Below are 23426 nucleotides of genomic sequence, written 5' to 3'. Positions count from 1 at the left end.
TGAGAGATCCGTCACAACTATTAACCCTTGCTCAATCTGAAGTGTTGAACGAAATTGGCCTTCATGTGCAACGAAGGAACATATTCACATAAAATCAATTGCATCTAACCAGTATCTACTCTATGTATACCTATCCAACACGAGCCAAAGACACTCTACAACTTCCTAGCCTCAGACTGAATCGCATCTTCTACCTGATCCGTTTGTAACCCCAGATCCTCATCGCCAGCCTTCACTCCGACTCTTCCATGTTTTCCAATCTTGCTAGCCTCAGACTGAATAGCATCCTCCACCTGATCAGTCTGCAATCCCAACTCCTCATCTCCAGCTTTCACCCCAATCTTCCCATGTTTCCCAAACTCGCCCAAACCCATGACCCTATCTCTCGCTTCCTCATATTTCCTCCTCGTCTCGCCCACCACATGTTCAGGCAACGTCACGTCTTCCTTAGCTTTCAAACCCTCCTTGATGAGCCAATCTCGGAGGTATTGCTTATCGAACGATGCTTGGGGTTGACCCTGGACGTATTCGGAGGAGGACCAGTACCTTGATGAATCGGGGGTAAGAACTTCGTCAATCAGAATCAACTGGGTTTTGTTCGGTGAAGATGGGTCAGGTAAAAGGCCGAATTCGAATTTGGTATCTGCCAAAATCAGACCTCTTTCCAAGGCATATTCTGATGCCTCGGTGTAGAGACGTATAGCGACTTTCTCGATCTGCTCGGCGAGTTCAGGTCCAGTAATGTCTTTGACTGGATAGAAAAACGGATGTCAGATCTGTCCAAACCGATGGTTCACTCTGACTCACCTTTATCAGGATGGATGTTCTCATCGTGTTCACCTTGATCAGCCTTAGTAGAAGGGGTGAACAATGGTTTGGGCAATTTCTGAGATTCGACCAATCCTGCTGGCATGGAGATACCGTGGACGGTCTGGGATTTCTTGTATTCCGACCATGCAGAGCCTATACGAACAAGCCATAAGCTCCTAGTCCTCTCGATTGAAGTCAATGGACATTGCTCAGCTCACCAGTGATGTACCCTCTTACAATCGCCTCAATCTTCACGACCTCACACTTCTTGACGATCATGCTTCTACCCTCTAATTGATCTCTGTACTCATCTAACGATCTCGGGAATTCGGACCAAGCATCTGCAGGTGAGGCGAGACATGAGGAAGGCGAGGGAGTGAGCACGTGATTAGGGATGATATTCTTGAGCTTGTCGAACCAGAATAGCGAGAGAGTAGTAAGTGTGATACCTTTCGAAGGGATTCCCTGTATCAACCATATCAGCTTCGTCTTCCGGATCCGGGAAACTATAGCTTACATTGTTCATGATTACATCAAAAGCACTCATCCTATCCGTAGCGACAAACAACAACTTGTCCTGATCCTCAGCTCCAGGTAAGGCGTAGATATCTCGTACTTTACCCTTAGCAAGTAGCTTGAGTTTCGGCAGGTTGGTCGAAGTGACACAAGATGTCGAAGAGGATCCACTTCCGCTAGCGATCGTAGCAGGAGCAGCGTCGGCAGCAGCTTGGGATGATTTCTGCAGTTCAGCAGGTTTTAAAGGGTGACCTTCCGCAGTAGCTTTGGCAGCTGCCTTCTCGGCCTTCTCCTTTTCCTTTGCTGCTCGTAAAGCGGCTCGCTCTTCCTCTGTAGGAGCTGTTTTTCGGGCATCCTTCTTTTTCTGGATGGTGATAAACATGGTCAGCTTATGCTTCGCATCAGAAGTGTGAAGCGCATATGCCAGCTGGACACTCACTACCTTCTTGTCTGATGCGGCTGCAGCAGCGGCAGCCGGATCAGGATAAGCTAGCTTCTCCGCTTCTTGCCATTCTTTGTTCTCTTCAAATGCTTTTTGTATAGGAGCCAAGAGGTTGATCAAAGCTTCCGTCACTGCACCCTTCAAATCACCAGGGTGGACTTGCTCAGACACATAGGCCTTTTCCAATTCCTCGTAAGATGAGAAATGAACATCTCCACCGAACTTCTCAGGTCTCGTGATACTGAATAAGGTACCCTCGGGTGCACCAGCACCGACAAAGCTGACCGCGCCTACCGAGGTGTTCTCACTGTTCGAAGAGGCTTGTTCGTTCTTCATTGCTTGAATGGGTATCAACACCGCCTTGATAAACGCTAATACACCGTTGTTCTCGACTTCACCAGGTGGACACAGGGCAGCCTTGATCTTCGACTTGATATCGGCGGGACTATCAAGGAAATCTATCTTGGACTTAGGGTCGGACGCTGACATCTTTCCACCAGATAGACCAGGAACCATGGCGTTCATCAAATGCGCTCGTTTGGCGTAGCCTAGTCGTGGGAGGAAGTGGGCAGCGTACATGAAGATTTTTCGCTGTTTCGAAACACATTAGCTCAGTTCTTCAAGATTACTCAAGACGAAGCTGACCTGATCCACACCACCAAACTGGAAGTCAACGTCCAAGTATTGCTCATCTAATGCTTGAAGACCAGGGTAAAGCAGACTGCTCATCAAAGGTGATTCCGACTCCTTCACGACGTCCGCACCAGCATGTTCAGCTTCCCTTGTCGAGGTGAGAGCGTGGAATCTATGGTAATTCCCTCGTCAGCTGGAAGAGCTCAAACTTGTCAGACAGCTCGAATGAGTGATAAGCTCACTTGTAAACATCCAAGGTGTAGTCCGCTTTCAACTGGTAACTTGATCCAGTGACGAATTCAAGCTTGTCGATGGGTACACCGAGAACGGTGAAAACGGTCTTGAGGAGGATGGAGTAGTATTTCACTCGGTATTGCACGGTTTGTAAGGTGGACTTGGAAGCGTCGAGGAAAGCGTGTAGCTGCGGTAGGAGATGGTGTTAGGTTTAGGGTGTTTGATAACGAGATAACACATACATCTGTTTAACAAAAGGACGTCAGCCGTGTCTGATAAGCGATACGAGGATATTGCACTTACCTGCTAGAAGAACTTTGACGTGTACACCAGCGTTCAAAAAGTCCGCGATCTTCACCAGTGGTACACAATAAGCGATGTGAGCTGCAGTGGTGCATGTAAATTAGTCATTACTTCGAAGGACTGAATTATGAAAATCACTCACGTCTACCGGTAGGAGCAGTTCCTATTGTGAGGAGGGTCAGTAGCTTATTCAGGGGAGATCATAAGCCAGACAACAATAACAAGAAGGTGTACCTACCCCAGTACGCTTTCACCACCTCTCCCTTAGCCAACACATTCCTGATGATATCTCCACCGGTGTATTCCTGCAAGTTCCTGGTGATCCGCTCGTACTCTGCTTCCTTCTCTGGGGAAAGAGCGATAGTCGAAGCTTTTTCGGCTGCTTGTTGAGTGAAAGCTGGGTCTGCCATTCTGATCCTTTCTCTATAGATGAGACAGCCTGATAGTACAAGGATTTGAAGGTGTTACCTATTCTAGTAGCGAGCGATAAGATGGATGTCAACTTGAAATTTCAGATAAACTCCATCTGCTAGATGGACCATTTTGACTCGGTTTGTGAGGCCCCAAGCTGACAAGATAGGCACCTGTTTTCAAGCATACAGCTGTCACGCGCCTTTTATGGAGAGCCAAAAGTGAGCGCTCGTGGTTCAAGCGTGGTTTATCGGCACGGAAATCCGTGTTTCTCCGACCCGCATTTCATGGATTTTTGAACATTTTTTTCAATTGAGAGATGATCGAGGCTGGTTTAATGAAATTGACCCTCGATATTTTCACAGTGCAGACGGGATTGCCCCAGGCTCAGGCTTGGGGATTTGATTTCTGAAAAATGCATAACATAACGTACAGCCATGTCAATAGCCAGCTATATAAGTATTCAGAGTTGTTGACAGAAAAAAATTGTTTTCATCTTCTTCATCTCTTTTCTCTACTTCACATCTGTATCAAAATATAAAAAAGATCGTTAGATCTCTCGAATCTCTTGCCACTGTATCTCTATCTAAATATTCATCATGGTGAGTAACCTGATTCCAACGTTCTTCTACCAATCACAATTATAGCGATATTCCGACATCACCCGCGAAAATACAAATAATCTCGTCTGAAATACAAATCATTTTGCTCGGTGCTGATCTCAGTTGCATGATCATAGAACCGAGCATTCTTGAAGAAATGGGCTCCTGCTGAGACCCTCCCCATCTTTGGGTACGTTCATTCTTCCCAACCCATGCAAGAGACTGTAGTTGTTGTCGAGTGATGAAAAGTGAATCGGCCGAATGGAAAATTTCGCCTTGCCACTATTCGTTGCCGCGGCAGTAGCGAAACAAAGTTTGAAGTTTGGATCGAGGAACCGCTAAGCTAACTTGATTTTCTCCTTGATAGTATCGTTGGTATCGCCGTTGGTGGTGCTTCATACTACCTCTACAGGCTCTCTCAAGGACCCGAGGTCGTTTGGGACAGACACGGTGACTGGAGACCTTGGGACAAAATCACCCACGACACCAACGTGAGTCAAGATTTCCTCGATTCAACTCCATCACCGTACCCATAAAATCCACTGCCGCACGTCAAATTGTCCACTGCCAAGCCAACTGTCTATCACGTATGTAAGATCATATAGCTGACCACTCCTCTCCATATAGCAAAAACTCATCACTGTCAACCCCGAATTCTGGGAAAAACGACGACAATTCGTCAAGGACCAAAAAGCCAAGGCTGAGCGAGTCGTTGACCAAATCTAAATTTGGTTACACACCTTTCCTTCCCATCAAGTTGTAGATTATCAGGGCGCATAGACATATAGAGACATATCATTGCATTTCTAATATACAATTATATCCGGATGTCATTCATATGCATTTATACATACCTTTAGCGTTGTGTCAGACGTATTGCAGTCGATCATGTGGTCGATGACGCGCAGTGCGAAGGACTTTGTATATGTTGTACAAACTGACCTGATGTTGTATATCGCTCGAACATCATTAAGGATACTGAATCCACCCTTCTGATGCTCCCGATCGATACCAGCGAAGTAGACATGGCATGTGAAATTCATAAATCTACAAATACAAACATAAATTACCTATAAGATCGATTGCACTTTGACTCGTGCGAATTTTCCTTTTTTATAATGTATATACCCTAACCATCTCATCCATACTTTCCTGTCTTAACAGCGTTTTCATACGCTTATTCCAAGCTGTTCTCGACATCAGCAGCATCGTCACCTTCCATAGAAGCGAAGTTAAGGAAAGCGTTCTAATAAATACATAAAAGTCAGCTTTGAGATTTGACGAGATGTGATCACAGGCCTAACTTACAGGTCTATGACAAGGAGCCCAGAAAGATTCAGGTTTATCCAACGTCATACTATACGGCAACTTGTCGCTCCACGACTGAGTCAACCCAACACCGTAGTTCCATACACCACCTTCGGGAACCAGAGTCATACCCAAGATCCTATCTGACAAGAGCAATTGTACCCTATTAGCCATGGAGGGGTTGAATCCCGGATGTTGTCCCGTGACATCTTGGTTCTTCCTTCCCCACTCGAATCCAGCTACCGACAATTCCCATGCGTTGAGCGATACCGAACCGGGCGTGAAAGAGCAGGTGACACAGATGGATTGAGGTCCCCATTCGGAGTGGTTGGCCATGATCTTCGCTTGAGTGGTTACGTCGGCGGGAGAGAGATGGTTCAATTCCTGTGACTGGGTCTTGATCCATCCAAGTGGTTCCAGGTCCTTGAGCAGGAAGTCATGTTTGGGAAGAGCAGCGGGAAGCTCAACACCATTGTTGCTTCCTCGTTGAGGTACCCATGCAACTGCCTTGATCTCCTTGACTTGGGGATTATCAGGCGGCGAAGTACCGTACAAGTAGGCTACCACTTGAGTTCGAAGATCACCATTAACAATGAACGTCTTGAGGACATTCTTGGGGATAACATAGGTGAAAGATCCAGCATCATCCTTGACATCGTCATTACCAACGAAAATGTGGTTGACACGCAATGGCAAGTTGGTAGCTGAGATGGCTCGAACTCTCCAATCGGATTTGGAGGCGAAGGTCTGCTGCTCGTAGTTGGTGGTAGTAGTTGTGACAATCTCGTCTCCATGGATATTGGTAGTCTTGGTCTGGAGGGCGGTGACCTGAGACTGAGCTTCGGTGGTCTTTTCGATTTCGGCCATCTGTTGTCGTTGAACAGAGGGGGCAGCAATCTCCATACCGAGGATGATATCTCTGATTTCGGAAGCGGTGAGGGAGGCGACATTAACAGAGTTTCGTTTACCGAAGTCCGCCAAGATCAGATCCTTCAATGCTACTTCGACCGACATCCATTGATCATCGGACAACGTTGGCCAAATGTGATAGGATTCAGTGATAGTTGATCGATCGGGACGAAGGATGATCTTGGCCTTTTCGTTGTTGACGTGAAGAGCACGGAGAATTAAGATAAGTCGCGAGAAAGCGGTGTATGATGAGATGGACTTGAGCCAGTCGTCGTACAAGTTGAACAGGACCATCTGGGGTTGGGTGGCACGCTAGGGAGGAGGACGAGGAGTTAGCGAGACGGATAGGACGGATCACGAGGCGATATGCGGTAGGAGAGGGTCGAGAGAAGCGAGAGAAGACGGAGCGGGGGGGAGGGGGGGAGTCGAAGGAATGGGGAGAGACGAAGAAAGGGCGGAAGAGGGAAAATGAAGGGGTGGAGTAGAAGTCAATATCGATGGAGTGACGGGAAGAAGTGTAAGGAAATGAAGGGAGGACGGAAGGAGGGAATAGGGAGGGGCGGGGTAGAAGAAGGGGAGGGGTGAAAGAAGGGGCGGGGTGAAAGCCATGATAGGTAAGTTCAAACAGTAACTCACCAAGATCAAATCACCGAATTTTTCCATCTTCAACGTAGCTTGGAAGGGCAATTGCAATTCCGAACCCTTAATCACAATGTTAGGGAAATCCAACAAATGGACTTCCAAAGGATCCAACATTCCTTTCCTGGTGACGATGACCTGTTTAGGTTGTTCTTCAACAGGTAACGACCTGACCAACGCGGCAACTTCTTCGGCAGTCTTCCATTTAGCCAATTGACCCAAACGTTTCTGACCTGCCCATACGGAGGTGTGGATGATCTTCAAGAACAGTTGACCGGTTCTAGGGTTGAAGATGAAGATGGCACCGTTGATAGGTTTGGTAGTCAAGTTACCTTCGAAGGTCTTGTGAACAGTGACTCGATATACGTTGGTATCGTCCACGAACCAGATGATTTGGTTGGAGAACAATTCGGAGTAGTTGGAAGAGTTCAAGTATGGTTCGGTAGGTTCAGATGAATACAGTTGAAGACCTTTCCTGATTCGTTCTCTGAGTACGTATAATGCAGGATTGGCTTTCATGATCTTCGCCATAGCTTGCTGAAGCAATGGTTTCAATCCTGGGAAGTAATTACCGTATGCCGAGTAAAGGTTGTATGCCAAGTCGAGAGCAATCAATACACCAGTAGGCGAAGGATAAATCGATTGACTGTCGGACGAGTAATCTAAGAACTTCGCTCGAGCGTATCGTTCGATATCGTGGGAATCGAAATCACCCCATCGGAGTTGGATATCCAACCAGAACTTGTTGGAGGTGGTTCCATCGAAGGTATCCCTGTTATCGGTGAGCAAGGATGGTCGGGAGATCTGCCATTTGTAGGAAGAGAACAAGAGGATATCCGAAGCCGAAGAGTTCATCTTGTAGGATTTTCTCGGGTGGATGGTCTCCTTTTGTACGGTCTCGATTTGAAGGGCCTCGAGTTCCTGGTCGAATACTTGACATAAATCCATTGTAACGGACTCGTGGATCTCTGTGAAGGGTGTCAGCGAGTGTAAGGGAGAGACGGATGTGGCAGAAGGGACTCACTCTGCCACAAATGGGCTCTGAAGATCTGGATGAACGAGATTTTCCTACAAAACAAAGTCAGCTCGATCCATGCACGCAGAAAATTGCACTCGCAGAGTCGGCAGCTTGCCGTGCATGAACACTCCTGTGAGATCTAGCTGCACTTGGAAACCGACCTGTGAAGAAAGAGGGTCAGCTTTGTCGAAGGAAGAAAGGAAAAACTCACATAAACGTTCGCTCGGTTGATCTGAACATAGATAAGTCAAGTCAGCTTGTACACTCTGTGACAAAGGGGCGAGACAATTACCGTAGGGGACCACCACATGGTGAAACGTCGATTCTAATCAGAAGAGTCAGCAAATTCATTGTGACAAGAGGGAGAAAGGGGGAGAGAACAGGAGGAAGGAGGCGAAGTTATTCGAGTAAAGGAAGGAAGGCCATGTAAAATGGGACTTGCAGGAATCTGAGAAAGACCCGATCTTTGAGCGTTGGTGAGCTTCTTATATTTCATGGATTCCTCGAAACCTGCGAAAAAATCGATTAGCAAAGGTCTGACGGAAGGGGGAAAGGTGGGGAGGTGAGTGTGGCGGATGATGGTGACGGCCGGTGAAATGATGGCGACGACGCGTCCAAGGTTTGTATGTGCCACTCACCGGATGCCTTCTCCCAGAAAAGACCTTCCCAAGTAGGGAAAGCGGTACCCTTGAAGAGAGAGTGCTCCAAAATACCCTCTACACCACCTAAAGCGGCAATCACATCTACTCGGTATGAGTTGAGATTCCACAATTTACCGTCATGCCTGTTGTTGGTCCAGATGAAAGGTTGGTTTCGTAATCTGAAGTATTGCGAGAAGAATGCTCTGACTCTCCATCCTTTATCGTACGCGAGTGTATGACGATCCTTCTGGAACAAGGTGTTCACTCGGGGAATACCTCTATCCCAAGAATCCTCTAAATCTTCCAATGTCAATCTCCTGTTCGAGGCGGTGGCTTCCTTTCTCTTCATGGCGTATTCGGACCATACTCTCGCTGAATCCAGGAACTCTGCCTCCCAAGGTTGGAGGTATCGATACAGGTTGGGAATGAGTTGATCTTCCTCGTGTGTCATACCGGATCGGAAGTGGGTGATACCGCCACTATCGGTTTGTTTAGACCATCGGAGGTCGGATTGAGGGATCAAGACGAAACCCATCGACAACATTCCCAAACCACCTAATTCCTTGGGAGAATAGAATACACAAGGGGGGAATCTTGAAGGCATCTTGGAGTTTAATCCCACCTTGACTCGGGTCTGAACCTTATTCTCAGCTTTGACGAGGGAGTCGAGCAGTTCGTTGGTGTGGACCACTGCTTCTCGGTAATATGTCATGAGACCAATCAGAGCTGTATTCCACCTAAAAGGGCAATACAATATATTAGCATACGATCACTGCGAAGGAGAATGAGAGGTGGAGGCGGATGCAAAGACGAAATGGTAGGAAGGGAGTGACGAAAAATCGTCAAAAATCGTCAAAAAATCGCAAAAAAATGGATTTTTCTTCTTGAAAATGATCACAAAAATGAGGGGGAGGTGAAACAAGACTTCCTTATTGATTACTTTTGAGAACGTGGCAGACCCTGAGCTCATCAGAACCTGTCTAATTCGATTATTGAAGTCATTGACACCTTGGTCCGAAACTCGGAGGAAGGCTTGGGCGGTCCTTTCTTTGGTGGACTCCTGCGTCAAGTTCCAAACACCATCTTTAAGCGAGTACTGTTCTCCATGCTGCGTTCGTATTCTAGGCAAGATTCGAACTTCGAACCCACTCATAGAGAAGAGGAGTTGAGGGTTATCCTTCGAGTAGACGGAACAGAATGAATCTTCCCATTCGATGGTAGTCAATGATCTAGGTAATGAAGATTTGACGTTCCACCACACTGCTCTACCCAAATTGACGTCATGCTTGTTCAATCTCATCCTACAGTCCTTGGGCCAACACCTCTTGTTGTTGTAGTTGTGCATATTCTCGTTGTTCGGATCGGGGTTGGCACTGAGGTATCGTTGGATGAGATCTCGTGCCTCGTCGGAGGTAAATCGGAAGAGGATATGGATTCGGTCGACGTATCGGGTGTAGAACCTGATAGGGTGTCTGGTCTCGGTATCTGAGTCTCTGAATTGGAGGAAACCTATCAATCGAACAAGCATAATAAGACTAGTCAGCTCAAATTCTGGTCATGGTGAATCTGACAAAGTTGCCACACAATCGCTTGAAATAAGGTTCGACCTACCATTTGGTGCTCCTGGTGGTCCCGCGAGCTCACTCGCTCTTTGGAGACCGAGAATGAGCAGATCTAGAACTAGACCGTAGAACTGGAAGACGAATGAGGAGAACTGTAATCCTCGGATCATACCGTATGCGTTGACGTGCGACATATCCTTGAAAGTAAGAGTGATGTTGTTCTTGGCAGTAATATAATCCGCCAAGTTGTGGTCCAAGATCAACCTCAACAGCCTGTTGAGCAAGGTGAAATCGACCTTCTCATACACTCTCGAAAGAACAGTCTCCATCATGACCACACATTCTCCATCCGAGGTATCCCAAACATCCGTCAAATTATTGATACCCTGACACCATTTGTACACCAACAGAGGGGGAGGTTCGTTATCCGAAGGTTTGATCCAGTTGGGGAACAGTCCTCTCTTGTCCGCTTCATACCATAGGAACTGATCCAAATAGGCGTCCGTGATCTTCTCGACAGGCTCGATATCATAGCATGGAATGAGCTTATCGTAGGTATCGAAGAACTCTATTCCAGCTTCCTTGAATGCTCGTTGAGTCAATAACAATCTCTTGATTCGAGACAGACATTCGTGAGGGTTATCATAAGCTTGTTCGACCAATGCCAGTTCTTCTCGCTGGGATTGATTCAATCTCCCGTGTACTGAGTAGGCCTCCTTGAGCTTCTCCAGGGCGAGTACAAGTAACTTGGTATCGTGTTTGTAGGATAAGGGAGGGAAGGGAATAGGAGCGAATTTTCGCGATTCCAACCAATGGACAGTCGAGGTGTAGATCGCTACTGCCTCCTCTGAGGAGATGTAGGGACCATCTTTGAGGTATCCATTCTGTCTTTCTTGTTCGGCCTTGAGATACAGTCGAGTCAATCTACCGAGGTTCTTTCGGACAACAGCCTTGTCGACAGTGGCACCTCGTCTAATTCGTTCTCTGTTGGTCGAAAAGTCGTCAGTAAAGTCTCAAACGATGTGAAAGGGATAGAATTAAAACTCGCCTGTTGTAATGTGCCACACTAGACCACCAGTCTGCCTTGCTTTTGATGTATCTCAAGATAATATTCTCAATGGCGGCAGGCATACCGGGCACTTTCCATGGAATATTGGCTTTCCAGCATCGCCAAGCCTCGGAAAGGTGCTGTAGGATGGTTTTGGCCTTGTTGGCTTTGATACTCTCGGGCATCATACTGTAGAACAGATCAGGAGTCAGCGTGGGTGGTCATAGACTTGATGAAGTAGCGTTACGTAGTGTAGAGAGGCGGAGAAAGGGAAGGAGAATGAGGTGCCACATCCGTCCTCTCGCCCCGGTTTCGCCCCGACTTCGACCCATCATCCACCCAATCGCTCTCCGATCCGTCTCTCCGTCTCTCTCTGTGCCCCTTACTCCGTCCCATCCACGCTCAGGTCCGCCATGGTCTTGTCTTGCTCTTTCCTCGGACCTATCCCTTTCCACCTTGCTCCCTTTCTCATGCACGAACCCCTCATGCGCTATTCCCTCCTCAACTCAAAGAACGGCCCAAAGAAAAAAACGACAACTCACTCTAAGATATCGTGCATAACCGCAGCACGCAACTCCAAATCGAAATGCGACTCCACTCTCTGCTTCGTCACCGTCTTAGCAGTTCCCTTGGAATTTCTACCTTCGAATTGTCTCGCCAATAAATTTCCTAACCACCTCTCCAACAGCGGTACAATACCTCTCATGAAGAACAACCATACTCTCCAACCTGGTGCCCAGAAACCTACACCAGGACCCTTCCCGACTGGACCGGTGTTGAATCTTGAATAAATGAGATGTTTAAGGTCTTTACACATTCTAATCTGCTTCATCAACTTGTACTTGTATCTGTACATTCCCGTCAACTGACCAACATGGGCGAACATGTATTGAAGACCATCGGCCAATTGGAAGGCATCGACGTTACCCAATCGATATTGCACATGAGCATCTACGATGAGTTTCGTCAATCTCAGAATTTCTCGACAGAGGTGGAAGGCATTTCCGAATCTTGATTTCTTCCTTTCCTTGGTTGTCAACGTCTTGATAGGTTTCAAGTTGAGGTTGTAATCGAGATGCAGATAATTCAAGTTCTTTCGATGAATCAGGAGATTCAACATGTTGTATCCCTGTCGACAGACTTGTAAACCCGCTTCTACCCAATCTAAATTCGTGCTTTGAAAGAATTTGGTGTTTTTCAATGATCTGAACAAATTCCTCTTGGCCATGGCCTTAGGTCGTTTGTGATGTATAGCATTCAGTACGTATACCTTGAGTAATTTCTGGTACGATACCCTGATCTTGACTGGTTGGTCGGGTGGACAATGTTCCAGATAGAAGTTCTTGATCAGAGGTACATCCTGAGCTCTCTTCATCTTTCCGCTTCTCAGATTATAAGGGTATGGTGCCCAGTACAATGCAATGGCATCCGCAGTGTTATCATTGCTGAGATCCTTGGTATCGAGGAAAGGTTCCAGTTCATCCGGCAATTCGAATTCTTCATCCTCGTCATTACCAAATCCAAATACAGCATCTTCGTGCGATACAAGTGGCGTATGTGCCTCTTGGACTACACGTTGTGAGATAGGGTTGATGAGTGGGTCGAAGTAGAATGCTGGGAGGTCGGGATCGTCGGTCTTGATGTATACGTTCTTCGGTTCGTGATATGGGCCAATGTGGACTGAACGAGGTACACTGTTGTATAAGTGGGGGAAAGCGACTTTGTATTCTGATCTAATCACACCACGAATGATGACTTTGTTGATATCGTTGAATTCGTTCCAATCTTCATCGAATGCTTCTGTATCTCGATAAAGAGGTTCGAACTTCGGACCACCGGGTAAAGCGATATTCAAAGATTTGGCAGTGAAGAAACTCTTCTTGTCGAACAGGTAGAACGCATTGTTATCTGAATAATCCGATAACAGCTGTCGACCGATGCGGTACAAGTTCGCTAATTGAGGTAACGACAATTGGAAATATTTGTAGCTTGATCCGTTGACATGAGGAGTATCCAACAATGGTTTGGGATCGTAGAACCAATCCAAGATAGCTTCGTCATCTTCTTCGTCCAATTCCAATTGAATAGCTTCTAATGGTTCCACATCCAATACGTTATCCCCATAGTCCATCGGTGGCTCCTCGTCGTCAAATGGCGGGAATCGCATTCGCTTGAAATGTCGTCGATCTCGCTTCTCTCGCCTCATCGCTAGCCACATCGATGCCCATTGTGCGTGGTACTGTAAAATACATCAGCTACTGGTCTATCATACTGAGCTAGCTGAATTACTTACCACTGGTTCGATCACTTGAGGCACCTCGTTCACAAACGTGATGGCACCTGAAATGTGATATAACACGGGTACTTCTCGTACTTGCTATAACATTTGACAATAGATTTCATCAGAAAAGCCCCAGATCTATAGGATATATCCTTCGGACTCACCTCCCAGGGCATAGGAATATTCTCTAACAGCTTCATCACAGCGTGAGGAACATATTTCAATGCTCCCAAATGCACACGCTTGTCATTCCTGAACTTCCTATTTGACATATCTCCATGATCCTTGATGATCTTTCGAATATGTTCTGGTGGTAGATCCTGAAAAATACCCTCGTCAATACCCCCTCCATATCTTCCGTCCATTTGCCATCGTACGGCAAAGGCGTGCCACATCCAACCCAAAGGGATGGGTAAGACTCACGGCTTTACCAAAATCAATCCCACCACCACCACCCTGTCTCCTCTTAGGGTCGAATCGCCTCTTCTGCGATTGTCTCCACTTCCTAGCCTTCTTCTCAATCTCATCCTGACTCAGTTGTCCAAAGAAATCTCCATCCATCCTACTATCCTCTCCGTTCGGTTGAGCGGGAAATCCTGGCGGGGGAGGCATACTGCCGAATCCTGGTGGAGCCGACATCTTGATGCTTATCCTTATCCGTTCACCAGAAAGTAGTTCAGAACAATGACAGCAGAAAGAAAGATAGTGACAAGTTAGTTAAACGAAATAGTGGCAACAGCTTGAATCTCGATCTGTTAACATCGCGAACGACTTCCAACCTTTCCTCACACTTCCACTTCGAGCTCGTCAGGGATCAAATATCGGTGTTTTCCCTGTTCAATCCTCTTGTGGCACTTCTGGTGACTGATTTTTGAACGCTTTTCTGCCTTCGAAATGCAGCTTGATTTTTGATTTTGGGTGGGATGGAGCCTCGGTGCCACGGAGGGAAAAAAATGCCACACACAGCCCCGAGTGGTCAACTATAATTTGATCCCGCTGTCTTTTGCCACTCTTCCTCTGCTGCCTTGTCGAAGGAATGGTTGGGACCCCACACGCGTTTTGTGTCTTTTGATCGATTTGTGTCCCATGTCATGGCAGGTTGCGTGATATCGTGCTTCTTCGTTTCTGCTTTTCAATTTCACTCCTTCTCCTGTCTCTGCATGTAACACTCATCATCGTCACTACTGGACAGCAAAGAGTATCTGACAAGAGCTTGGACTATCTATCCTCGACCCTGTCCTTTCACATCCTCATACTTATCCTATTGCCAATAACCATGCCCCGTCTACAGACGTACAAGGACCGGCCTGTAATACTGCTCACGGTGAGTCGACCAGAGGCCCAAAAAGTATGCCGTATAACTCATGGACAGCCCTCTCATACGAACAGAACGATGACGGTCCTCCCTGCGCTTCATCCCCTAACATCTTCTCATTCTGCAAGCTCCTTCAATCGCGCTTGGGGTGGGACGTCAGAGTGGTGATACCGGATTGCCAGAAATCATGGTAAGCTGAATTTCTGTAGTCTACAAATGCTATTAGCTTACTCTAGCTATTAGGGTGGGGAAAGCCTATGCAATTAGCGATGTCATTTCAGCGAGCTACTTCTACCCTCTTGGTAAGCTTCTCCATCATCATAGCTTATGTTGATATGATGAAGCTGACCCCTTCCATATCACTCAGAACCGGACGGGCTTACTGGAGATATCACTACTACTTCTAGGCCGTTGAAAGATGGAGAAACAATGGAATGGATACTTCTTTCCGGTGTGAGCGGGATCGTATCCTTTGATGATTGGACCTCAGAGCTTACAATGCCATCATCTTCTATCGTTAGACACCAGCAACATGTACCAACATAGCATTACATAACCTCTATCCAGGTGAAATTGACTTGGTGGTTTCTGGACCCAACCGTATGTTCAGCTTCCTCGAAATCGGAGTTATGCGTGAGCAAAGCTGAAGAAATGAAATAGATGGAAGGAACTCCTCAACAGCATTTGCCCTATCATCCGGCACACTGGGAGCAGCCCTAGCAGGAGCACTCTCGATACCTCTCCCTGGCCCTTCAACAGGCGAACCATCATTACATGTCGATCACATACCCTGTATAGCAGTCTCCTATGGTGTAGTCACCAGACCAGTCACCTCAAGAGTGTTAGAGCTGGCTACAGACGCTGCGGTTGACGTGTGTGAGAAGCTGTTCGACGATTGGGGGTGGGATGAGGATCATGAGAAGGGAAGACATCTCGTACAGGTCTATTCGGTGAATATACCGCTTGTCGCAGGTGATCTGGAAGTGGGAAGGAGGAAGACGGCATGGACGAATATGTGGAGGAACTCTTATGGTAGATTATTCAAGACTACTACATTGTAAGCGACTATTTCTTTGTCTTTGGTTCTTCCATCCATACAGTACATCGTTCGAGACCTGTTTTACCTGCAATCGATCTGTGGCTGATGATACTTGACTTAACAGGACACAGGCAAACTACGATCCAGGAGACAACTCCAACCAGAATCATTCATCCCCCTCATCCTCAGCGAACCAACCTCAGAATACTAACATCACGCCCAGTACAGCTACCACATCCACAGCTGGACCAGGTGCTCTTCCCACCCCTGCACCATCTTCACCTACTCTCGACACCGATGGTCAATTACGATTCCACTTCGCACCCAATATGAAACCACTCTTATTCCCTCCTGTGGATAGCTTACCTGTAGGATCAGATGCGTGGGCATTCGCCAAGGGATATATCGGGGTGACGCCCATGAGAGCGCAGTTTGCTGGACCAATAGAAGGTGGATATGGGTTCGGGAGGGAGGAGAATGATGGGAAGAAGGCTGGGAGTCTGTGGGAGTAGGGGAACGTGGTTATATAGTAGTTTGTCTATATACACTTGGCCTCTTTTAATGTATGACCCCATCGCTGTCTCATCGTATGCCATTTGAGTCGGTGTAATGGGGTGGCAGCTTGCGGACTGAATTCTGCGGGGATTGGTACAATATGGTATACTGGTACCGGTTATTGAGTTGACCGATGACCGAGAAGTTGATTCGCTCGGAGTTGCATCACTCACCTCATGGTGCAAAGCAATCACTCGTATATATATCACTGTATCCCTCTTTCTTACCACACAGTATACTCCCTTGATTATCTGTCTCTCCTGTCTTGATCAGATATCAGCAGAGTGATTGGTCAAAGATGAAAGCGTTCCAAGTCAAAGAACATGCTCATCCCAGCAAGATATCCGTGTAAGTGATCAGTCCTTCGCTTTTCCCCCTCTTCCTCTCTAAACATCGATGTTCATGGACAATTACTTTGCAGTTCAGATATCCCGGTACCCAAGCCAGACATAAGCAAGGGAGAGGTACTACTAGATGTACATGCGGCAGGATTGAATTTCTTTGAGTGAGCTCAATCGTATTCTGACTATACATGACTTAGCTGATGTTGGTTATGATCTTAGCATCCTTCAGGCTCAGGGGAAATACCAGAGTGAGTCCCGTTTCATTTGACTTTACCCTCAGCCATCTGTTAGCATGCAATATGCGTGTCAAGTCAGCTGATAAGTTGGAATGCCCGTAGCTCAGCCTCCCCTCCCCTTCGTGTTGGGTGCAGAAGTAGCGGGGACGATATCCAGAACAGCTCCTATACCTGATGATTGCCCGTACGAACCTGGAGGTGAGTCCTATCTCACAATTCATCAGCTCACTGGCCCAAAATTAAGCTATCAGCTGATACACATACGGTGCCGAACAGACAGAGTCGCAGGATTCGCCCAAGGCGCATACGCAGAGCACGTAGTAGTCAGCTGGAAGACGCTCTTACCTATACCTGAAGAACTGAGCTTCGAGGAAGCTGCTACAATCCCTTTGTGCGTGCTGTCCCCCCTCGTTGGACATGAAGTACTGACGGGGTGAGATGATCAGAACACCAACGACGAGTTATCTGGCGTTGGTGGATCGAGCGAAAGCCAAAGCAGGTATGACCTCTCGCCGACTAGAATTGGAGTAAGTCAGATGGATAGATAGCTGATTTGTTGAGGTTGGTGGGCAACAGGCGAATGGGTGTTGGTACATGCCGGTGCGGGGGGTGTGGGACTGGCTGCATGTCAGATAGCCAAAGGTGAGTGGATGTTGTTCGTTTCGCCTTGATTCTGTCTGCTCGGAACTCGGGACAGTATCGAAACGATCTGACTCGTGATACAGTTCTAGGATGCAAAGTCATAGCGACAGCTTCATCACCCTCGAAGCGCAAGGTTTGCCAAGACTACGGTAAAGCAGATGAAGTGGTGGATTATACCCAGAAGGATTGGCAGGTGAGTCCCTCAGCCAGCTTACCTTGACATGGTATTGTGCTCCGCTCCAAATTATATGCTGATGGTCATCTGAAAACAGAAAGAGGTCATGAAGATAACAGGAGGTAAAGGAGTGAACGTAGTGTTCGATCCAGTCGGTGAGCTACCCCTTCGTCATTGTCGCGAAACAGAGAGAGAAGCTTATAGTGTGAGATCTACTGTGTCAATAACCAATAGGAATGATCATCCCTTCGCTCAAATGCGTAGCGTGGAACGCCAGATTAGTCGTAGTAGGTTTCGCAGCGGGGTCGATCGAGAAGGTGCGTACGATCTCAGTACCATCAGCTGATGCATCTCTGTCAATGAATGATCGAAAGATCCAGTCAGACAAGCTGATTTTTAGTTTTGTACGATAGATACCCGCCAATTTATTGCTTTTGAAACAAGCCTCAGTTATGGGTGTGTTCTGGGGTGGGACAGCGGGTACGTAACACCCCCTCCTTCCTTCAGCTCCGTACACGAGATATCACGAGCGCATTCGATAGATGGTGATGTTCTGACACCATCACCCACCTAGGCAAAGACCCTTCCTCAGTCTTCCGAATCTCCCAGGAAGTCCTCTCGCTCCTCAGTGAAGGTAAAGTAAAAGCAGTCATCTACGAAAAGCCGTATGTGGGTTTGGAGAAAGTGAGTGAAGGGCTGGAGGATATCGAAAGTAGGAGAACATGGGGTAAAGCAGTAGTGCGAATTAGAATTGAGAATGACGGTAAGGAGAAAGCCAAGTTATAGTGCAAATGCGGTTGTAGGTATTGTACTGTAAAGTGTTCATATCATGTGTTGTATTGTATTACCTATATGATGTATATAAACATCTAATACACAATCGAGGTTGAATGCTTACATGTATGGAGAATGAGTATGTGCAAGAATTATAATGTAATGAACAATGTGTGGGGTGATTGTGCGGTGTGTGTCGTGATAGTCGTTAATCTCCAATCTCCCACAAATCAAATCAAGAAGCACCAAACGTCCATTCAGTCGCCATCATCTCCCATCTAACCACTCTCAATAAAACAAAGACCAGAGTAAGGGGTATCCACTCTTCTCGACTCAACCAGTTCCCTAAATATTCCCCTTTCATATACACAAGCCACTTATCTAGAAACTACGCTTCAAGAGTTTTCAACTTCCTCTTCAAACTCCCCACCTCACCTTTCAACTTATTGACCAATGAATCTTTTTCTGCTACTTGCTTTTGCAAAGATGATGCCAAAGCAGTGGCAGATTCAAGGTCTGCTTCCATCTATAATCCACCCAAGCCACATCGTCAGCTATGTCCTGCATTTACTGTGCCATAAGCCATTGGAGGCACCCACCTTAGCAGCCATCTGTTTCTTCTTCCACCTAAATCTCTTCTGAGCCACCGCGTTCTGTTCTCTCCTTCTTTCCCCATTCCTTCTCTGCCCATTCATGATAGTACTACCATTACTATTCCCCGATACAGAGCTTCCATCCTTCTTCGATCTACCCTTTCCTTTCACCTCGTTTTTCTTCGCTTTCCCCTTAGCTTTTGTCTTCGCTTTGCTTCTGGTCCTAGGTTTCTTAGGCGCAAGCTTCCCAGGCACGAAACACGAGGTAGCCGAGGAAGGCGATGAAGACGAAGCTTCATATTTGATCATCTCGCTAGTCTGGGTGGAATGGGAGCTGGATCGGGCTCGAATGCTGGAGGTGGTCGAGACGATCGAAGAAGCATTGGGGATTGATCGGTGATCCCTGTTAGTCGAGGACGAACCCTTGGCGGATCGTAGCCTAACGGCCCCATCGTTACTATGATCATCATCTTGCTCATGCATTCCATTTCCATGTTCGTCATCCTCCCCATCGTCATGATTATCGCTCGAAGCTGGTTCAGACTCTGATTCCGAGAAGGATGATTCTCCAGCTTCCAATTCTGGCTGTTCGATACTGTGAGAATGTTCAGATTGATGAGAATGGGACCAAGCACCGGGCGAAGTAGTGAGATGGGCAGGAGAAAGAGTTTGGTTCCGCATCTCTTGATCGATAGGAGTGATATCTCGGGTAGGAGGGAGGCTGGGTGATCTGGATTGATGATCGATATCCATAAGTACGACAGAGGGGGAGCGTTGAGAAGGGACAGCCTCTTGAAGAGGGGGTGTGGGAGTCTGAACTTGAGGTAAATCGAGAACTTCCTGTTGAAAAGTTACCGTGGAAGCAGAGTGTGCCTCCAATTGGGCAGGGATCCCTGTGGGACTATTGTGAGTCGACCATCGACTAGCCATAGAGGCAGTCACGGGTGTAGGCAAATTACCTCCAATCTTTCCCTCCTCTGAAGCCTCTTTCTTCGCCTTTGGAGAATTTGGCTCACTGAGAGTCTTGCCGAAAGGTCTTCTCGGGTGCGGATGAACAATATTGGTCGTGTGCGCTGATTGACTTCGCTGCATGGTGTACGGGCCAGGTCTGGAGGTAATAGAAGTGGGAGGAGCTCTATGTCTTGATCGGGTGAATGTTTCGGGATCCTCAGCGACGAATGTATATGATCTGGGTCCAGGTCGAGCCGAGACAATGCTGCTGTGCCAGCTTGTAACGCTCAGGGAAGACGAAGATTGGTGTCTTCTGGGAGGTGGACGAGGATAGAGCGGCACGGGTATGGGCTGCGTTTGAGGTAGATAAGGTTGTTCGCCTGGCATTTGCGGAAGAGCATATTGATCCCATGATTCGACAGGTGGGTGGATCTTCTTGATAGTGGTAGGAGTAATGTTATGAGGTGTGCTCAGTGACTGAGCAGCGGTATGATGATTTATCGAGTTGGTAGCGATGGCAATAGGTCGAGGTCGGGGTGGACGAAGTAGATTCTGAGCATCGTTATGCCAATCTTCCACCTTTCGTTCGGGGTATGTCTTGTCCAAACTCAAACCTTGTAATGGATGAGGTAATTTGGATTTGGAGCTTCGTGCTGGCTGTGTTCGAGTAGGCGGATGAGCTGGAGCAGACTGTCGAGATGAAGGCGCAGTGGTAGCGGTGGTATTAATCGCCCGATGGTACGGACGTACGTTGTACTCGAGCTGGAATGTGCTGGAGGTGGTGGCGGCTCGAGCATGTGATTGAGTCGACTGCCACGCACACACACATCAGCATTTCCCTTGCACATCCGGTTGTGTACGCTAAAATAGACTTACCTTCTTTTGCTTCTCCTTTCTTGATGGTCGTTGAGAAGTAGGGGGAGGAGGGAAGGGTGCTGAACTAGTCATGTGTGCATTATTGGATGGATATACATCACCTGAGCGACTAGTTGACCAACCGGTTGTATCGTTGATGACCGGTTGATCGGTTCCCACGGCCGGAGTGAGGTTGGAGGAAACAGATCTTGCACCTGGTGTGTGCGTGGATACGAAACTCGAAGCGGTGGACCCTGAAGAAGGCAAGAACGGTTTTGCACCTGATGGTTCTGGATTTGTCGCCGGGTGTGTAGGGAGGGGCGCGATTAGTGCTGAGATGGGAGGAAGGGTGAATGAGGCTTTAGGATGAGGTGATGTGATTGGGGTGGATCCTAATGCATCTGCTAAAGCGGCATCTGCAAGGCATGATAGGCTGAGGTTTGTCTGGGACGTAGGATTGATGGATGGGAGAGGGGCAAGGCGTCGTTCGTCCCGTATTGGTCGAGTCATGGGTGGATATTGAGGGAGATTGATCGGTGATGAGTGTTGATATCGATTCGAGGAAGACGGCGAAGAGTGCTTTTGATGCTGGCTGACGTGTTGAGACGTCTTTGATTTGGGGGAACGAGGGCGCCGATTTGCGGGTGGATTGGATATTGTTAGGATATTGTTGGATGCACTGGAATGACCAGACGGCTATAAGAGACCGAACATTCGATATTGCAATGCAGGAGAGGGGTTGATAAAATTTCCCTCACGGTATTGGTACGTGTAAAATATGAGTTAATTCTGATTTCTAAGAACCCAGATGAAGGTATGGTAAGATCCGGTGGTTCGGTTAGAATGAGCGATTGTGAATGATGATGTTGATGATGATGATGATGAGATGGGAATGGATGATGTTGAATTTATAGATGAGTGAGTCGGGAGGCAAGGCGCAAAGTCCTTTTTCCTGGACCCTACACAAAATGGAAATATAAGTTATATTCAAATTCAATTAAATCAACATCCTTTCCTCGGAGTAACAATGAGCAATTATGAGGAGGACACACGACTCCATATCAACTTACTCACAAGGGTTGGAATTAACGAGACCGCAGGCTTATCCAAGCAGTTTCAATCGATACTCCTAGATCCTGCTTACTGCGATCAAAGACCATGTAAAAATAATGAGGGACCAAGTGAAGACGAAGAGCCCAGTTTTTGTTTGATCGTTGAATGTCAATTGTGTGACGTTGGTTCGCAGGGTTTCCGACATCGGAGTAGGGAACAGGGTCCATTGCGTTGGGTCGAGGGTGAATTGTGAGAGGGAGGATGGTGTAAGCCGAACCGAATAGTATTACCAGTAGAACCGAAAGAATGGAAATGCGATGTGTTTTCAGGAGGAAATGTTACGATCAGTGTTAGCACAGTTCCATGTATGGTGAGATGTATGTTGTTGCGATGACAAGGAACCAGGAGAGTAGATCACTAGTCTGGACGCAGAGGCCATGTCGAGGTAATTGAGGAGAATGTATAACGAATGTAAGAGGAATACTCCGAGCAAACTCACCTCCCTGACTTGAGTTGAACTCCAAGTGAAATGGATCCGAGATGATAGTCTAGGTAGGAAGTGTTGCAAAGTAGATGATAAGAGGAAGAGAAAGAGGAAATGAAAGATGGATAGCTAAAAGTAATTAAGTAGACTTGACTACTTTACGGTATAGGTATGATTTGGTCAGTCACCACCCTTCAACCTCGTTGTCAAGATAACAGAGTGGAGAAAGAGATGAGGGAAAGGTCTCGCCCTTTGATTGACGATCTCACCTTATTGTGTGATATCGTTGAGCATTGACTGTGTTATATGTAACCTAACACCCACTCTACGTCCCATCAATCTACTAGTAATCCATCAAATTCCAATGAGAAGTCTAACCATCCCTCCTTTCCATAGTAATAGCAATTAACCAAGCTTGGAAGTGGGGTACGGTAAGGTATCAGATCATCTTTGAACAGATGAAAGACGCCCTATACATGTTTTACATTTTTGTGAATCTGTTTTTTTCTCTCAGCATTGACGAGCACGAGCATGAGCATTGTTCATATTCAGGTGAGATTTCACTCTAATCGATAACATCCAGGATGACAAGACGAACAGTACTGATACACTCCTTTCCCAACGACCTTTGCGAGGAAAAAAGAAGCATAAAATATCAGTAGCATGAGCATGCCCATCATTGTTTTCTCGCCTATCTATCCAATATCAATTTTAGACGAGGTAAGTGTCATATCATGATGTCTCACAAGTGACGTGTTGAATGCATGAACAATGCATGGGTTGATTGATGATGGTTGATGCATGATGGAGTGATGTAAGATGCGATCAGACCCCATCATCAATGACTTGGTAAGCGTTCCTTTGATGTGTCAATTAATTGCCTCACTTTTGTTGTGAGACTGTTGGAGCGGATCTCACTCGTCATCAATCACTGTATAGTACGCTGCACTGGTTTCATTCCATAGCACAGCGCAAGTCATCATCCCATATCCCAATACCGCAAATGTACTTCATAACATGGGTGTTAGTGATTTTAGCAAGAGGGGAAAAGCG

At 46.9% G+C, this 23426-nt stretch overlaps 6 protein-coding genes across 6 annotated transcripts; 3 read left to right on the top strand and 3 right to left on the bottom strand.

Annotated features, from left to right (window-relative positions):
• Nucleotides 1-155: 155 nt before the first annotated feature.
• Nucleotides 156-3348, bottom strand: I302_105769 (phosphoribosylaminoimidazolesuccinocarboxamide synthase; the record flags this gene model as incomplete). The annotated part of the gene is made up of 10 exons (XM_065870143.1): nucleotides 156-751; nucleotides 808-963; nucleotides 1029-1275; nucleotides 1328-1690; nucleotides 1766-2359; nucleotides 2414-2573; nucleotides 2644-2822; nucleotides 2922-3019; nucleotides 3081-3101; nucleotides 3177-3348. The coding sequence occupies 10 exons, from the start codon at nucleotides 3346-3348 to the stop codon at nucleotides 156-158; spliced, it is 2586 nt and encodes an 861-aa protein (XP_065726215.1).
• A 600-nt stretch (nucleotides 3349-3948) lies between these two features.
• I302_105768 (uncharacterized protein) lies at nucleotides 3949-4677 on the top strand (the record flags this gene model as incomplete). The annotated part of the gene is made up of 4 exons (XM_019191520.1): nucleotides 3949-3951; nucleotides 4089-4141; nucleotides 4319-4442; nucleotides 4579-4677. The coding sequence occupies 4 exons, from the start codon at nucleotides 3949-3951 to the stop codon at nucleotides 4675-4677; spliced, it is 279 nt and encodes a 92-aa protein (XP_019046150.1).
• Nucleotides 4678-5128: 451 nt separating this feature from the next.
• I302_105767 (pre-mRNA-processing-splicing factor 8) lies at nucleotides 5129-13996 on the bottom strand (the record flags this gene model as incomplete). The annotated part of the gene is made up of 16 exons (XM_065870142.1): nucleotides 5129-5197; nucleotides 5260-6480; nucleotides 6805-7775; nucleotides 7832-7875; nucleotides 7925-7986; nucleotides 8037-8057; nucleotides 8118-8150; nucleotides 8268-8335; nucleotides 8464-9203; nucleotides 9387-9975; nucleotides 10078-11012; nucleotides 11077-11265; nucleotides 11619-13315; nucleotides 13370-13453; nucleotides 13522-13677; nucleotides 13781-13996. 16 exons carry the CDS (start codon nucleotides 13994-13996, stop codon nucleotides 5129-5131), a joined length of 7095 nt encoding a protein of 2364 aa, XP_065726214.1.
• A 637-nt stretch (nucleotides 13997-14633) lies between these two features.
• Nucleotides 14634-16223, top strand: I302_105766 (5'/3'-nucleotidase SurE; the record flags this gene model as incomplete). Its single annotated transcript, XM_019191518.2, has 7 exons — nucleotides 14634-14681; nucleotides 14747-14862; nucleotides 14916-14974; nucleotides 15040-15125; nucleotides 15194-15272; nucleotides 15333-15729; nucleotides 15836-16223. The coding sequence occupies 7 exons, from the start codon at nucleotides 14634-14636 to the stop codon at nucleotides 16221-16223; spliced, it is 1173 nt and encodes a 390-aa protein (XP_019046148.2).
• A 341-nt stretch (nucleotides 16224-16564) lies between these two features.
• On the top strand, nucleotides 16565-18449 carry I302_105765 (uncharacterized protein; the record flags this gene model as incomplete). Its single annotated transcript, XM_065870141.1, has 12 exons — nucleotides 16565-16614; nucleotides 16688-16771; nucleotides 16830-16858; nucleotides 16949-17044; nucleotides 17123-17237; nucleotides 17293-17345; nucleotides 17423-17488; nucleotides 17572-17681; nucleotides 17761-17818; nucleotides 17898-17980; nucleotides 18077-18143; nucleotides 18238-18449. 12 exons carry the CDS (start codon nucleotides 16565-16567, stop codon nucleotides 18447-18449), a joined length of 1023 nt encoding a protein of 340 aa, XP_065726213.1.
• Nucleotides 18450-18825: 376 nt separating this feature from the next.
• Nucleotides 18826-21346, bottom strand: I302_105764 (uncharacterized protein; the record flags this gene model as incomplete). The annotated part of the gene is made up of 3 exons (XM_019191516.1): nucleotides 18826-18963; nucleotides 19037-20791; nucleotides 20858-21346. The coding sequence occupies 3 exons, from the start codon at nucleotides 21344-21346 to the stop codon at nucleotides 18826-18828; spliced, it is 2382 nt and encodes a 793-aa protein (XP_019046146.1).
• Nucleotides 21347-23426: the final 2080 nt, after the last annotated feature.

Source organism: Kwoniella bestiolae, chromosome 4 (assembly GCF_000512585.2).
Source record: "Kwoniella bestiolae CBS 10118 chromosome 4, complete sequence".
Taxonomy (NCBI): domain Eukaryota; kingdom Fungi; phylum Basidiomycota; class Tremellomycetes; order Tremellales; family Cryptococcaceae; genus Kwoniella; species Kwoniella bestiolae.
This window is presented reverse-complemented; position numbering and strand designations above follow the sequence as displayed.